Consider the following 18,107-nt stretch of genomic DNA (forward strand, 5'->3'; position numbering starts at 1 on the left):
TTGCTTTTTAGTGTATGCTTCTGGATCACGATTTTGCTTTGCTTGCTTGGTTATGTCAATAAAGGTGTTTTGTACTTTGTTTTGTGTCTGTCTTGCTCCTGGTTCCTAACACTCCTACCAGTATACAAAAAGCCAGACACAGACAGTGGTATAGCATAACTATACTAGTTATGAAGAGAGACTAAAAATTATATACGCTAGAAAAACGGCGTCTCAGAGGGGATATGATAACATTATATAAATATATGCAGGGCCAATATAAAGAGCTCTTCAGTGACCTGTTCATTAACAGAAATATACAACGAACAAGTGGTCACCATCTGAGACTGGAAGAGCGCAGGTTTCATAGACGACAAAGGAAGGGATTCTTTACAGTGAGGACAATAAAGGTATGGAATTCACTTCCAAGGAAGGTGGTGTTATCCAATACATTAGATATCTTAAAAGGGGCCTCGATATTTTCTTAGAAAGGCATGACATACAGGGATATAAATAAAATAACATTAATATTTTAGAGCATCTTGATCCAAGGAGAAATCCAATTGCCTCTTGGAGTCAAGAAGGAATTTTTTTCCCCTGATGGCAGAATTCGAAGTAGCTTAATTAGGGTTTTTTTGCCTTCTTTTGGATCAAGAATAGGAAGGTTAGGTAGAAGGGTTGAACTTGATGGACTTAGGTCTTTCTTCAACTTTATGAACTATGTAACTATGTAACTATAACTCTCATTATAATATACTGAGCCAGACATTGACAGTTATATAGCATATCTCCCATCACTTTCCCATAATGCTTTTTTCACTGTAACTAGCTCTTACTCTTACTATATTTCACTCTCTCGTGCTCTCTAACTCACTCTCTCATACTCTCTCACTCACACTCTCAATCACTCTCACGCTCTCTCACTCTTACTCACACTCTCTCAATGTCGCCCTACCGTCTCTTCCAATATTACATCTTAGTTAGTGCACACATAGCAAGAATCGCTTATGGATTCTACTTTCATTCAAGGATAAGTAGAATTTATGATTGCTAAAAAGCATGTTCAGCTTCCCAATTATCTGTTTACCTCACTCTGAAGAATCATGACAGCATGATTAAAGTGATGATGCTCCAAAGTGGCAGATGTTCCATATAGCTGAGACAAAGCTGAGCCACTCCTGTGGGGAAAAAAATATATCAGGAACTATAATGGAACAAAAGGCTGGTACATAATCACAGGACATCTCATTGTAACTAATTAACAGAGTGTTCGAACACTGATAACACTAACACCACTGTTACAACAGAGTGTTTACATGTATCTGGCAGTCTAAATGCACTAGAAATTTACCAATGGTAAAACATTGTGTTGATGTCTGCCTACATTCACTGTGTACGGTGTCTGGTATACTGCTGAGCTCCCTACAACTTTGTTCAAGAAAGACTCTTAGTCTTCATTCACCGTGAGTTTTCATACATTGCTGACATCAGCAGTGGGCCAATATAATTTTATATGGATTTCTTATGATCATTATAAAACATTCAAATGTGCCTGTCTATCCAGATAGGTTGGTGTAGGTTGCTATGAAATATATTTTTAATATATACAGATATTTCACAAATAGCAAAATAACAATATACTTACTTTGCCTGGAAGGCATTGTTGGTTCCCCTGTGGTCTAGATCATGACATAAACATCCCACAATCACAGCCAAAATCTCAATATCTATCAGAATTTCCTGAAACCCAGCTGTCTGCAGAAACAACAAATAGTGTTGTAGCGATCAGGGACAACAATAGAGAGGGATGCTTAAAGACAGGAAAAAAATCTGAATTGTATTGTATCCTGTTAAGAATCAAACAACTTATAAAACATATAGCTTTACAATTCTATGCAATGTTATACTTATGTATCAGTTATTATGAATTAAAATTAGTAAGTAAATATCAGTTATTATTATTATTATAAAGATCAATAGATTTCCACAGGATTACACTCATACATTACATTTATACCAAATGTATTGCAGCCAATATGATAATGATCTTCAAACTTACACATTTTCCATTATATGCCTTTCTGTTTCTCTTTTAGCTGTCTATGTAAGCATACTGTATACAAATAAATATACAGAGCTGTCCAAATATAAAAACACAATTATGTTAATTATGTCATTCAATATTTAATTCTATGGTATCTGTTAACCAGCATCATTTCAAGCCATCCCACTGTTCATTATATACAGAAATTTAGAAGAATGGCCATAGTCAAATACATAATATTTTACAAAATTATTTATACATCAGCGTATGTGCCGTTCATTGAAATCACATCTTCAAAAATATTTTCCCTCCATTGCTCTCTCTCTCCCCTCTCCTTCTGTCTTTCCCTTTCTTTTTTCTATCTGTTTCCATTTTCTCTCTCTGTCCTTTCTTCCCTTCTCTCACACTAACATACCCACGCACTCAAACTAACATAAGAAAGTCTCTTCCACTAGTTTTGTCTTTATCCCTCTCTTTTCTATCTCTGTCTACTAGTGAGAATATGAGACAGTGACTTTTGTTTCCAAATGGAAAAAGCCCTCCAAATTTCATCTGATCCAAAAGGACAGGAAACAAAATTCTGAAAACAGCCCAAAATTAATCTGTATCATTTTTGGTCTATTAAACCCTCTTGCAGAAGTACTACAGAAGGCCAGAATAATGCAAGCTGAATGGAGGATAATGAGAAGTCCCTCACACAGACGAGGACATGCAGGTTCACAATGAATTTACAGTATATATTCTCTAACCCAAAATTCAAAATTTTATGTCAAGACAGGAGGCTTCATATTTGCATCATCTTCTTTACTCAAAACTCCAGCAGCAAAGAAATGGTTAACACGAGAAAAACAACCAACCAATCAGGAACATACAGAATTCACAAAAAGCCCTACAAAACTCTCTACTTCATCTTTGCTGCTGGCCTCCAGATGAGGAACATACAGAATTCACAAAAAGCCCTACAAAACTCTCTACTTCATCTTCTTTTGCTGCTGGCCTCCAGATGAGCACCCTCTTTTCTAGTCTGCTACACATGTGGCTTAATTTGTTTTTATTTCTATATCTTTATTATTGGGTTTTTTTCTATCCTAACCCCTCTTATTTTTTTAGGCTATTGTCACTTGCTGTTCAATTGTGTTTTGGTTTCGGTTATTCCAGTTTTTCATACCGTCTCCCGCATGTTTGGGCCCTGCTCCATTGTGGGCTTGCCCGCCTGCTGGCTTTTGGCGCCACGTTCCCCTGCTCTCCCGTTGCCACACCGCAGCCCTCCCCCATGGTTCTCTCTTTCCCCACGCAGCCGCCTCTCGGCTGCCGTGGGCGAGGGCGGAGCAGTTTTGCCGTCCTCATGTCTAAAAACGTGACTGGCGGCCGGTTCGCCTCCCTCCATGGGCGGACATGTGTAGTTTTCGGGCCACTCGGGGTGCGCACAACTTCTTCTGCCGCTGAACGCCTTCTACTGCCACTGAGCGCATTCTGTGTAGTAGCCAGGGATCGGTGCCCCAGCGCTACTCTCTGCTTCCCCCTGCTGTCAGAACGGCCCAGCATTGCAAAAAAATTGGGCCGCATAACTTAGCGGTGCAGAGCTTTTTTCTCCGTTTTTGCCCCGCTAGAGGGTGACCTCTGTTTATCTGTTTGTCCTTGAGGGTGACCCCCTTTGTACCTCTGTGAGGGGGACCCCTCAGTTCCTCCTATGAGTGACCCCCCTTTTACACATATTGGTGTTTTTAGCCACAAGTTTGCATCTGTTCTAAGTAAAAAATATCTAATAAAATGAATATTTTCTATTATATGTCTTGCAGATTTCAAGATGACATGTCTGATGCCGACCTGCTTATGCCCGCTGCCCTTCAGGCATCGCTGAAATCTGCGCTGGTAGAGTCTCTCCCCGCTGCTCTGGCCTCCCTAGACCCGTCAGCCCTTTCCCAAGCGCTTCCACCCATAGGTGGGTCAACGCATCCATTGGGTTGGGATTCTGAGGACGCCAGTCCACGGAGGCTGACGTGTCAGCTAAAGGCAAGGCACCTTGAAGAAGGCTAGGGCCCCTACCCTGGCTCTAGCGCGCCCATCAACATCCAGGACAGAGGTGGAGAACCAAGCTGAAGAGTACGAGGTGCTGGACGAATACCCCCGGAGAGCTTCATGCCGGTTTCCCCAGTGGAACAGTCGACCCTCGTCCACGAGACGGTTTTGGGAGACTCCCAGCCTATCTTTGCCCCTGACGCCTATACAGAGATCCTGGATTCTGCAGGCCCCCCCGATGTTTGATCCTTGCACTCTGCGTCACCCCAGGCCCTCGGAGTGGACTCCAACACCCCACATTGCACAGTTCCTCCACTTCTGGCTGCGCCGGCCTCTGGAGAAGGAAGTGCACCAGAAACTCTGTCATCAACGAGAAGAAATCGGAACTGACTCTGACTCAGTTGGATTCATGGTGGATTCGGTGGAGACGGTCCTGCATCTAACTCAGCTCTCCTCCATCACAAGAGATATTCGGCATCTCCTGCGGCGCTCATGCGTGTCTCTGTGGGATCTGGCACGTATCATAAACCAACTCTCGGCAATCCAGGCTGTTCCATCCAGGCTAATTTTCCAGGCCCTCTCCATTATCAGGCCATGCAATGCCTAAAGCCCTCCTATCTCTATCGCTTAGGCTCCTATGACCAGGTGATTCGGCTGAACGACTAGGTGTGTCTGGAACTGCGGTGGTGTTGTGATCTCTTCGCTTCCTGTCTCCATCGCCAAGTGACGGATTTTTTCAGCTGGCTGCTGGGTCCGATGTCTCTGGCTGTGGATGCGTTTCTTCAGACGTGGCCGCCCTCAGGGTTTACGCTTTTCTTCCATTTTCGGTGATACTCCGGACTCTCCATCTGGTTTGCAGTCAATGGGTCACGATCTTGTTGATTGCCCCATTGTGGAGGATTGTGGTTTCCCCTTCTGTTAGAGATGTCATGTGCCGGCCCGCTGTTGCTGCCTCCGGATCGGGATCTTCTCTCAGATCCAGGGGGAAACCCACATCCGCTAATTTAGATTATCTCTACACCAAGGCTAGAGTAATCCCAATTTAAATTCACATGCCCTTGCATGCCCTCAATCTTCAGCACTGATATAATCAGTACTGTAAAACAGCTTAATAGTTAACATTATAACAAACAAATAAGGAAGTAAGAGTGAACTTGAAGTCATTCTATATGCTTTCATTACTTACAGTCAACATGGCAAACATCAGCTGGCAAACATTAAAAGCATGCCTCCAATTGTGATACAAAACCATTCGATAATTCTTCCTTACTGTCAAAAGCCACCTGCACAAGGTCTGGAAAACAAGAACACATAGGGAATCACATTAGGATTAAAGCAGTGAATATAACAGTGCGCTGTCAGGATAAGTATTTTCTTGGTTGTAAGATAAGTAGCAATATTTATGGCACAGCCTGAAAGTTGCAACAAAGGGAAATTTGGTATCTGGGCAAAACATATGTTTACCTCATAGTCAATTTTAAATTTCTGGACCATTCCCAATTCCATGAACATTCGTAAGGCAGCAGTAATCATGGCATCTACATCAAGAGAGAAATCATCGAAATGGATATCGTCGATGAAAAGCTCCGACACCAAAGGGATGTTGGCTGCCTTAAATTAAAGAAAACATAGTTACACATTTCTTAAAGCACGCACACTGTCATGTAATGTAGTTCAAGGTTTGATTTTCCCATTTATGTTCTCGTAAACAAGTGCCCAGAAAATTATTTTAATTTTTTTCTATAGGATCTGTTCCTAATTCCAATTTCAAAAGTGTAATGATTGATCTAGGTTTAGTCATAGTCAATCTTAAATTGGTATCATTATTATTTGAGTACTGGAAAAAAATCAACGTCTATATAACATCCATAATTAATGAATATTAAAAAAGGATTGACTTCACTGAAAATATACATTTCCTCCCAGGCTGCAGTAAGTAAATTGGCAAACTTGCCCCCCATAGCTGTGCCTCTAACCTGCAAGACAAAAGAATTGTCAAAATAAAAATAATTATGTGTCAAAAGGAGGAAATGGCTAAGATCTTGTGAATAGTTACTGTATTTTTGCAAAATTGTTCTAATTGCTGTAATTCTATCCATTTAGGGTATTCTAAAATAAAGAGAAGTAACATTGTAACCCACATTAGATTGTTATTACAGTTTACATGTGTAATATGATTAAATACATCAAAGTCTACCCCTTTATTTTTTTGCAAACATAGAAAACATTTCAAAGAAAAAAGACAATGAATAACAGTCAAACTCAAGACAATTATACTGAGAAAAGAAGGAGCAAACAAAAAAAAAACCCAACAAGAAACAAAAATACTATATGTCATGGATCATGATTAAAGTTGTTCCATGCATTGCTATATCAGAACCTGGTAAAGAAATGTTGTTAAATAATGATATTCATTAGTTATATGGATTTAATATCAATAAATGCAGGGAAGATAAACTCTCATTGATCTTCTGTTTATTTATTTATTGGAAATGTTTTTAACCAAGGTTCCCATGTTTTAACAAATATTTTACTGTTTCCAATTTTATATGATATACCCTTCTCCATTTTATATTGTATTTCAATTTGATGTACTATTTGTTCCATAGTAGTGGTATTGTCATGATTCGACCCTGCTAGCCTGGACCATGTATAATCATTTAGCGGTCATGTCTGTTTTCAACCACTAGTGGCCGCTCTTGTCACTCTGTATCACTCAGAGTGATTATCATGTCCAGCTGCAATGTATCACCTGATCTAGCAAGGCTTTATAAACATGCCCAGCCCTTCAGTCTGGACCTTGTCATTGATGTTTCGGGACTACCTGCCTTGTTCCTGTACCTGCCTTGTTCCTGTACCTGCCTTGTTCCTGTACCTGCCTTGTTCCTGTACCTGCCTTGTTCCTGTACCTGCCTTGTTCCTGAGTTGCGGCCAGCGCCCCACTAAGTGGACTCCCAAGTCGAGTACCCTGCAAGTGGGCGACCTGCCGTGTGCCCTGCAAGTGGGCAACCTGCCATGTTCCTGAGTTGCGGCCAGCACCCCACTAAGTGGACTCCCAAGTCGAGTACCCTGCAAGTGGGCAACCTGCCGTGTTCCTGAGTTGCGGCCAGCGCCCCACTAAGTGGACTCCCAAGTCGAGTACCCTGCAAGTGGGCAACCTGCCGTGTGCCCTGCAAGTGGGCAACCTGCCATGTTCCTGAGTTGCGGCCAGTGCCCCACTAAGTGGACTCCCAAGTCGAGTGCCCTGCAAGTGGGCTTCCTGCCGTGTGCCCTGCAAGTGGGCTTCCTACCGAGTGTGCCCCATTCCAAGGGCTTCCTGCCGTGTGTGCCCCATCTCGAGGGCTTCCAGCCAAGAGACTTTCCTTGCTTCAGTTCTGCTTCCCTTATGAGGTGTGCCCCACCCGTGTGTTCTGTTTGTCTCAGTCTGCAGTCTAAAGGTGTCTCTGTGCTATATGTTTTGATTACATGTCTAGTTTGTTCCGTACCACTGTCATGCAGGGATTAGCGTTAGGACCCACCGTCATTGGAGTACTTTGGCGTAGTGGTGGGCTAAGCATACTATGGCCATATGATGTGACGGAATATCCAATTGTTATCATATAGTCCTAGGCTAGTTTCTGTATAGTGGTGTCCTGTCTTGTTCATGTATGTTGTATCCCCTGCACCTGGGCTCCTTATCTACCTGTGTCCTCGGTTCGTGACAGGTATGTGGTTGTAACCACGTTCTTGATAATATATTTTTGAACGCCATTAAAACAAAGATTTAAGATAGCAGATTGAAGATATAAGATGAAGAAGATGCGTAAGCAGAAGAAGATAAGTAAGAGGAAGTGGTTGACAGAGAAAGTAGGGAAACATTTAGAGAGTATGAGAGAAAAAGTGAACAAGAATAGAAAGTGAGTGAAAGTGTGCACTAGTGTGAGTAAATGTGGGCCCACAAATTTTAGCTGAAAATTCTGAGCATTTTGCTTCGTTTTTGTCAAGTTCGTGGTGAATCGTACAAATCTGGGAATTTACCAAAATTCTGTAAATTTACAAGTTGTACAAGTCTGAATGACCACATCTAACATATGCTATACGTTTTGAGGGTTTTCCTTTGTATCATATTTGTACATATCATCTGAAATGACAGGTGGTCAAAATCAACACACACCAACTAGTCAATTTCTCAATTAGTAACTGAACATAGAAGTGGTTTACTTAGTTACCAGTTGTATTTATATGCATCCAACTTGCCTATATAAAAAATGAATTGACATAATCAACCATTTGCAAACAAGCTGTTTTTCCAGGAATAGAAACAGTCTGGTAATACACATAAAAGCAAAATCAGGTATTTTGAAATTAATATTGTTTATTTGTATTAAGGTATATCTAAGACATGTAGACATTTCATTGTGCCTTACCTTAAACTTATCAACTTCAGCTTTTGAACATGTTGCATGATAAGAAAGCACCTGTATAAATAAATAAAATAAACAAAATAAAACAATTTTCCTAATGAGGTCGATTCCAGATAAATATAAAGTGCTTCTGTTTGGAGATGTAATGTTAGATGCCATATAAATGTGTAGTGTCTTTGCGGTAATTTGATTTAAATACTGCAGTAAAAATCCAATGAGGTAAACCAACTGATAGATATACACCAATATCAGATACTGCACTCACACCATGATACTGTCCACTGAATATAAATAAATCATTAATAAACAAAAAGCTAACACTCATAAATGTCCACTCGTTCTTTTCTGATCCTTAATGCGTTTCGCTGATGTCTCAGCTTCCTCAGTAGGTAAAAAAGTAATAACTTTTCCCAAGTGGACATTTATTTTTGCAGACTTTAGTTTTTTATTAATTTATGATTGAAAGTCAGCTTTTCTAAAATCTAAAACTTTCACCTACAGTAATATCCAAAACTAAATCTCCATTTGTGATCACTAAATCTAATATGACCCCCTTGGCTCCTCAACTACTTGTTTTAAAGATAATCAAAGTAAGGGATTTAGAATGTCTGTACTCCAGGCACAACCAGCTACTTTGGTTTTTCAGTTCACATCAGGAAGATTAAAGTTGCCCATGATTATAACTCTCCCGTTGAATGTCATTTTAGCTATGTCCTTAACTTGAGCCCATGAGGTATATAAATAACGCCTACACAAGTTACAGTACTTTTACCAAATTGTAACATAACCCTACTAGCATAGATAGAGTGCCCTGGTATAGGTCTATACTGAGTTCTTACACAAGCCTATATTTACCTCCCGAATAAATGCTTAAAATAGAAAGAAACAAAACATAATCATACCCTGAAGTGTGGCTTCAAAGGACATTTTAACTGATACTGAAAAACTTATAGATGGAAACGGAATACTGCATTTGAATGTTAAGAAAACAAAATGAAAGATAACTGACATACTTATTTTTGTAATATGAGAACACCACAACAGGTGAATTTCAAGCGCGTATAGGACATATGCTATATGACCAAAAACTATCCCCCTTAATTGTTGAGTTTAACTGTTTCATCCACACCTATTGCTATAAAATCAAACACATAGACACCCATCTTCATAGAAAAACATGGGCAGTACTGAAGTGCTCAGTGACATTGCATGTAGCACTGTCATAGGATGCCACCTTTGCCACAAGTCAGGCCCTTAGTTCTATTGAAATGTAATGTTAATGCTGCATCATAGAAACACATTTTAGACAATTATATCCTTTCAACTTTGTGGCATTGGTTCAGAGAAGGCCCTTTCCTTTTTCAGCATGGCTGTCCATTGGCCACAAAGCAAAATCCATGAAAATGGTTTGATACGTTTGCCTTGAGTTGCCTGCACAGAGACCTGACCTTATACACATTGAACAGCTTTGGAATGACCCTCCACCCCAGCCATTTTCAGAGCAGCTGGATTGTTTGTCAGACCACATAGGAGGGCAGCTGCTGCTAGAGAGTTTCAGCTTCTACCTTAGGTAAGCACTTGATAGTTTTGAAGAATGCTTTTTAAAGTACTTACAGAGTACAAAGAGCTTTTAGTGGGAGAGCAAATTGTCCCTTTAAATGAGTCTGTAGCTTTAGGATGCTGCAGTACAACATTGTGGGGTTCTACAAGAAAAAGGAAGGGTCCTATGAGAATGGTTTTGTGTCATTTGGCACTTCAGTTCTGCTGAATTAAACTCCAAATTGTATCACCTCATACTAAATCATTCATTATGTGTGTATGTCCAGGGAGATATCTGTCATTTACCCAAATTTGTGCCCACAGCAATAATGCCTCTCTACTAACATATGAAGTAGTCAGGATGCAATCAAGAAAGGCCTTCTATTTGGTTTTAATAGAAGAATGAAAATAAGAAAACGAGGAGAGGCTTTCAAAGAGAAACACAATAGAATGGTGGGGATATTAAAAGTAAGGCTAGTCAAGATCAACATATTAATACAAATGAGAGAAAAAATAGGTATCTGTTTTGATATTTGCTTTCCACACACACACTACACAGTAAGTTTGATTTCTCTGTTGTTATGTATCAGTTCATCAGATACAATGAATGGGCTGCATACCCACTTGTGAACATGTACAAGAAGTGAAAGTTTTTGATTACTCACATCAAGAGCCACTGATTGCTTAGCCCATGACTTCTTCACTTGATCATACATTATTGTGTTATTAATACCAAGGCCACAAAAAATAACAAAAGCCTAAAAATAAAATATACAAATATATATAAATATATATATAAAACACACAAAAATATGTGCTAATACAATCTACCGTCTGGCATGGGCTTAAAGAGACAAAGATTTTCCTATTCAATTAGTTGCTAGCAGTACAACAGTTCAATGCTGTACAATTTCAAAAGCTTCTGCGTACAAGAAACTTGAGTAAAAAAATAAAAGTTCCAGTCTTAACATGCTGAAACACTGCACTGTAGTAAGTCCTCACTAATATTAAAGAGGACTCTTTAGGATCTCAGGAGAGCATAATGTATATTGCAGCCTAGTATGATATTTTACACTTTGAAGCCTGGGATCCAAGGAGACAAAACTCAAGGCATTATCTCCATAAGTGATTATTCTTTAAAATTACAAGAAAGTGAAAGTGGAACTCAGTAACTAACATAAGAAAATGTTACATTACATATTTATGAAACAGTTTATCTGCTGATTAACAACAGAAAAACTTTCTCACCTCAAACAATCTTTGATCTGCATCATCAAAAGGCTTTCCATCTAATCTATTCAATACTTGTGCTACACCTGTAAAAGGAAAATAATATTTGTGTTTACTGAAATTCTAATTCAAACAAATACAATTTACTCCTCATACTTCAAGTTACTACACTTTGGTTATGATTACCGCCTAATGAAACCTGCTTTGTTCTCTTGTCTACAAAATATCAACCCTTTTCCTTTCATCTTCGTCTGCTCTACCTTTTCCTTGCTCTGACTTTTTTTTATATGATGTCCACACTAACCTGTTTAGTTCAACTTCTGCGGGTTTGGTGTTACTGGGGCACTTCCATGATGCAGTTAGTGGGCTGGACTCTGCTACCTGAGGATGACACCTACTTCAGCACAAGAATCTCAATGAAAATGAATGTCCCACTGATTGACATACCTGTGCTCAAGCAGGGATATCCTTCAAATATGTCCAGTTATTTCCCCTAAAGAAGTGGAGTCAAGCAGCCATGCACCAGATGAAATATTTCCATACTTACAGACCATAAATCACTGAAAGACTAAAGACACAAAACCAATCCCACTTAACCTGCAAACAAGATCATATCAAGGTGTATCTGCAGCTCAAAAACATAAAGAAAAACATACAGTACAAAATGCTCGGGCCTACTTGTACGACCTTATTTTGGGGCCCACAGTAATCATTTCCCTTGTTTATGATATTACACCCATTCATCTTTTCTAACAGTAAGACACCATTAGACACAATGATATAGGGTCTATATCCAAAAATGTTATAACAGTGTTTCAAAAAATTAAAGACCAATCTTATTTAAAAAACGAAAAATGTGATAAAGCATTTTAAGATTATTTTAGAAATAAAACTGTTACCAGATAAAATCAATCATCACCTAATGACAAGCCAATATAAAAACATTTTCAAAATATGGTAAAGCCAGAGATTTAAGATTCATCATCAGTAAATATATTTAAGAATATGACTTACCTATAATTTGATGGCTACTATTCCATATAGGGACACATAAAACAGATCTGATGTGGAATCCAGAAAACTGGTCAGCCTAGAACATGTGGTAAAAAGACAAATTACATTTCTCATTGTATGTCATATAAAAATCATGATATTTTATTTCAGGACTTTGACTGTGGGAGAGCTACTTATTGCATATACGTTATTTGGACAATGAACACCTTGTTCAATAAAATAACAAATCTTACATTACAAGGTAGTAAATGATACAGAGAATGCATCCACCTACTCCCGTGTTATTAAAATCAATGTTGCAGTCCTACAAGGCCGGATCAGCCCTAGCAATATGTTGTCTTTGATGACCACCTCCAGCCTGCTAATGGACTAGAGAACCTGATGGTGGTGTCCTCACATGAGAGGCACCCTGGGTTACATCTTCAGTGTTTTTGTAAGTTCAAAACATTCACTACAATGTCCTATACATTCAACTTAACTTACACACAAAACCACGTGACCTGTATACATTGAAGCAATAGTGATAGCTCATACTTTTTGTCAGCAGTGGGCATTTGAGACATGTGGTGTTATTTATGACATTATGGGGTTTTAAAGATAATGCAAACACACTATAAACACAATGCTTAAAATTAGGCTTGAATTACAGTGATATGAAATGCCAGACTTTATGCATTTGTATAGATGAAATACTATCATTTTAGATTTGGTGGTTAATATTTTCGGTGTGGGGGTTTGGTCCAAAACCCCAAAAATATTTACACATGGGAATGCACCATTTTTATAGCATGCTTGCTAGACATTTACGTTTTGCCATAAGTTCATTTTGGAAAATGTTGTTACACAAACATTTATAAAATGACACAATCAAAATTGTGCAAGTTTTTGTATTTTCCACCTTTTTGTGTCTCCAACTCCTTTATAGATCAATCCCTTATTCGCTGGTCCTGATTTGTCTTTGTCAAGTAGAGACTGCATGGGGTATTTTGCATAAAGCAAAGGTCTTCTATAAAAAGGATACACATTACAACATGCTACTGAACATCGCCAAGCAGCTCAGAATTCCAGACTCTGTCCATGGTTCTGACTGATAACTAGTGACAGCACAAAAATGTCAACAACCACCACTCCCTACAAAAACTTCGGAGTCGGTAGTATAAATTTAAAATCAAACATGTGAGAAGAGGGCCCTACTCACATGAGCTTACAACCTAGCCAGTTAAGAAGGAATTGAAACAGTAGGAGACGACTGCTTGGAAGGGGAAGAGTTGGTTGAGTCAGGACGAGGTTGTTGGTCGCTGAGGTAGCTTAGACGGATGCTGGCTGTGAGTATTATGAGGAAAGGTTGTATGTTTCTTGAAAGAGGTGGGTTTTCAGAGAGCTTTTGAAATTTGCATATGAGGGAGAAAATCTGACAGAAGGAATTCCAGAGGAGGGGTACAGGATGGGTGAAATCCTGGATGCGGAAGTGGGAAAGGGTAATAATGGTAGAAGAGAGAAAGTGTCATGAGAGGAGGGAAGAGGGGGGTAAGGGGTATATTTAGATAGGAGGCGGTGCAGAGTTGTTATGGGCTCTGTAGTTGAGGAGTTTGAATTTGAGTCTTAAGGGTATAGAGAGCAAGTGCAGCGATTGGCACAGAGAAGTGGCAGATGTGGAATGGTGACAGAGAAAGATTTATCTAGCTGCAGTGTTTAGGATAGATTGGAGTGGTGAAATGCGGGTGACAGGGAGACCAATTATTAGGGAGTTGCAATAATCCATGCAGGATATCACAAGGGAGTGGATAAGTATTTTAGTCATTTCTTGTGTGAGGAATTGGTGAACTTGGGAGATGATTTTCAGGTGAAGGTAAAGGACTGATGTGAGGGATGAAAGAGAGAGCACAGTTAAGTGTGACACCAAGGCAGCAAACTTGGTTGTTTACTGGATTTGCTGACACAGATGACAGGAATTGTGGACCGAGGGGATGGCGAGATTACCATAAAATCAGACTTGGAGAGGTTCTGCTTCAAGTAATATGATGCCACCCATGATGCAATTCCAGAAAGAATTAGAAGGCGAGTTAGAAAAGACGACTTAGAAGAGAGGGCGAAAGGAGATCTAGATTAGGGTGTCAACTCTGTATAGGTGGTATAGGAAACCAAAAGAAGGTATGAGTTGATCAAGTAAGGATGTGTAGATGAAGAAGAGTAGAGACCCAAGAACTGAGCCCTGAGGAACACCAACATATAGTGGTAGTGAATTTTGAAGCCAATAATCAATTAAATTTGGATCATTTGTTGATTCAGTAACTAAGGGGGCAATTACTTTCTCACATAGAGCCAAGTAGGGTTGGATAGATTTTTTATATACATGAAATCATCATTTAAAAACTGCATCTGACCGGGTTATCTTTGTTTAATATTAAAATTAGTTTGATTATCTGAAACATATAAGAATGGGAAATATGCAACAATAGAAGAAAATTGGTGGTCTGTGATATTGGTGGTCTGGATATTTTCTTCTTTCTTGCACAAATTGATAACTGCAGGGTTTAAGTATTCAGAAAATATATGCCTACCATTAGAAGAAGGATTTTAGGTAATCAATCCATTTTTTCTTAAAAAAATAAAAACAAATATTGATGTATTTATTTTTGAATACTGTGCAGGATTTTTAAAGTAACGTTAACGTTTTAAATTAAAACCAAGGCTGACAAATATTCCAATCATTTTATTACATTTTTATTATTTGAGCCTGAGACTAGCTTAGCGCACCGACATTTTTTCTTTTCCCTGTTTGCACATATTTGAGGTTGTTGGCTCCTCATCAGTCTGGTTGCAGCTTGCTGTCCAGGGGTTAAATGGGAGGAGGTTTAATTGCACCTCCCCCAACACATTAATCTGGTTTTGGTAGCAGTATAAACTGCTTTGTGTGCCCACTATGTAGGAGGTGAGAGTAGGTTCTCACCCTATTGAGAGTGTGCCTTGACGTGGCGGGTGAGCTTAATTATGCTTTGGCCAATTCATATAACCAAAACCTCTCATTTATATTATGTTTATATATTTGTTGCCAACTTTATTAGGGTGAGAAGCGCAGACAGTATTTTGTTTTTTGTATACATTGTACAGCCAACACACTGTATTTGCAGCATGCTCACACTGTTTGGTAGGCCTCATATTATACATTTTTATTATTTGAGCCTGAGACTAGCTTAGCGCACCGACATTTTTTCTTTTCCCAATCATTTTATTAACATTTTTTTCAGGAAAAAATAAATCATATTCTTTTGCAGGTAAATAATTTGACTTACCTCAGCATCAAATCGAGGGTCTTGAAAAGCATCGCTGATGTTTACAGGAAGTCCAGTTGAAGCAACCAGTTCGGCAATACTGTTATTAATTAACCAGTCAGAGTATGACGATTTCTCCATGCTGTCTTTGAAACTACAAAAGATATCAACATTGAAATGTCATGAACTAAGTAGACTTTTTTTTCACAGTGTTGACATAAAAATCAATAATAACTCAAAATATATTTCTTCGTGGATATATAGTTACAGTGACCTAATAGGGTAATGTTACCATAGTTACAATGTTAACATAGTCCACAAAATAAAGCAATGTTCCCAACTCTTTTGAAGAAAGAAAAATGCTAGCCATGGTATTGTATATATATGGTTGTGTCAGGAACCACTTTTTCACTGCCTGAACCATGGCTTTTTCATACCTGTGGTATAGAAATCTGCTACCACTAGTGGCCACCCTCCGCCCTCTGGAGCACTCAGAACCTGGGTTGAGCCCTAGTCAATCCATGCAGCTGGGCCTTGTTACCTGGAGTACCCTGCCTTTATGAACCTGCCCTCCCCTTCAGTCAGGGCCTTTGTATTGAAGTTTATGGACCTTTCCTGCTGTGGCTCTGCACCTGTACTGTTCCTGGTTCCCTGCTTTGTGTCCTTCCGAGTGGACTCCCTGCTTTGTGTCCTTCCAAGTGGACTCCCTGCTTTGTGTCCTTCCAAGTGGACTCCCTGCTTTGTGTCCTTCCAAGTGGACTCCCTGCTTTGTGTCCTTCCAAGTGGACTCCCTGCTTTGTATCCTTCCAAGTGGACTCCCTGCTTTGTGTCCTTCCAAGCGGGCTGTGTGCCTTTTGTACCCTTCCAAGCGGGCTGTGTGCCTTTCGTACCCTTCCAAGCGGGCTGTGTGCCTTTCGTGCCCGTCCAAGCGGGCTCCCTGCCAAAAGACTTATTACCGGTATTTTATTTTGCCATACGTCCGGTTTCTTGCTTAGACTGTATTACCCTTATTTGCTGGTCCTGTTATATACATAAAATGCACTGCATTACCTGGATTTCTGCTTGTGGTGTCTTTGTTTGCATAATCATGCACCGTGGGTTACAGACTGAACCCCAAGTATCCCCTGCGCATGGGCTCCTACCCGACCTGATCACCCGAGTCCTGACAGGTTGTTATTGATCATGGACATTCTTTACTAGTCTGCTGATAACAAGTGTTATGTACCATCATAACCAGCTGTGAGAAGTGCCATGTTTAAATGGGGCATCTATCCCGTCTGCCCACCACACTAAGGACATCATTTTAGGGTTTTCGTTTTAAGTATGTTATCCTTAAAAAATAATTCAAATTAATTTGCCATTGCGTGCTAATGCTTACAAAGCAACTTACCATTACAAAGCAACTTTCCATTTGTATAACTCATGAAATAAAAAACACCACCACACGCAAAGGTAACCTAAACCACCTCTAAACCAAGGCAGGGAGATTAGTCAGATGAAAAAGAGGAAACATTTGGGGATACAGAGGTCACTTACAGTCGTGTAAAAAAGAAAGTACACCGTCTTTGAATTCCACGGTTTTACATATCAGGACATAATAACAATCATCTGTTCCTCAGCACATGCTATATTGCAGTGTATAAAGGGCAAAATAGGGCAATATTTAGATGTGTTGATACACGTATATATTTTTTCCTCTCATATCTGGTTTTCTCAGAATCTTGGTTGTCTCATGAAGCAACTGCTTGGTTGTTTAAATGGTTTTTGCACATATGCACTAGTAAAGGGTGAGAATACATAATTTTGGCTATGGAAGAAAAATTAAGTACAAGAGAAGGGGTATGCATATGGTAATACTTTGATGTATTTTATGCACATTTGTATTATTGTAGCCAAAGATAAGCTATAATTGTTTATAATATAGTGCTACAGAAGGGGAGACAATATAAAGATTCAGATATAAGTGGATAATTTAGATATTTAAATTTAGTTGAATACTTCGGGTTAAAGGGAAAAGTATATTAACATGATTTTTAAGGTCTTGAAGAAATGATCTGTATGATGCACCTTTCTAATTTTTAGAAGAACCTGACTTGGGAAAAATAAATAAGTTTAAATGTTCTATATCTATGTTTATGGATTTTAGGTGAAAGTCAGGTAGAATTAACTTTAGTTAAGACACGTTAGACACAAATATTGGCTGATTACTATAGATAGTGTTCATGCCCTTTTAGACATTCATGGTGAAATATACCATGAACTGTAAATTCATATCTGAAGTAAAATGTGTGTGAAAAAACACACACACAGTAATAAAATTACTTTCACAAATTTTGACAAAAGGCAGATGATAGAATTAGTGCATAAAAAGTGTTGAAATACTATCATTTGAAATACCCTGGGGTGTCTATTTCTTTTTTTAAATTTATAGGTAAGTTGAATTGCCCAGCTTCAAAGATGCCCCAAATAGGATATGGGGACAGGATGACCAGATGTCAAAAGTAAAAAAACTGAAATGCACACCTAAAATTATTTAATAATTGAATTCAATTATATTTTATTTGCATTTGGTTAATTATTTAATTTTATATATATATATATATATAT

The 18,107-nt window shown here is 39.0% G+C and overlaps 1 protein-coding gene across 1 annotated transcript in view; it reads right to left on the reverse strand.

Annotated features, from left to right (window-relative positions):
• The window catches only part of LOC149285994 (dual 3',5'-cyclic-AMP and -GMP phosphodiesterase 11A-like), a 106,871-nt gene that overhangs the window by 13,323 nt on the left and 75,441 nt on the right, over positions 1-18,107 (reverse strand). Inside the window, exons 6-14 of the mRNA XM_089494682.1 lie at positions 15,522-15,654; positions 12,229-12,304; positions 11,233-11,300; positions 10,650-10,742; positions 8,449-8,499; positions 5,507-5,653; positions 5,229-5,336; positions 1,625-1,734; positions 1,067-1,157 (exon numbers count right to left, since the gene is read on the reverse strand). Of these exons, the coding sequence (XP_089350808.1) occupies positions 1,067-1,157; positions 1,625-1,734; positions 5,229-5,336; positions 5,507-5,653; positions 8,449-8,499; positions 10,650-10,742; positions 11,233-11,300; positions 12,229-12,304; positions 15,522-15,654 (877 nt within the window). The remainder of the gene's footprint in view (positions 1-1,066; positions 1,158-1,624; positions 1,735-5,228; positions 5,337-5,506; positions 5,654-8,448; positions 8,500-10,649; positions 10,743-11,232; positions 11,301-12,228; positions 12,305-15,521; positions 15,655-18,107) is intronic.

This window comes from Sceloporus occidentalis, unplaced genomic scaffold (genome assembly GCF_023333645.1).
Source record: "Sceloporus occidentalis isolate IW3139 unplaced genomic scaffold, rSceOcc1.0.p SCAF_74, whole genome shotgun sequence".
Lineage (NCBI taxonomy): Eukaryota > Metazoa > Chordata > Lepidosauria > Squamata > Phrynosomatidae > Sceloporus > Sceloporus occidentalis.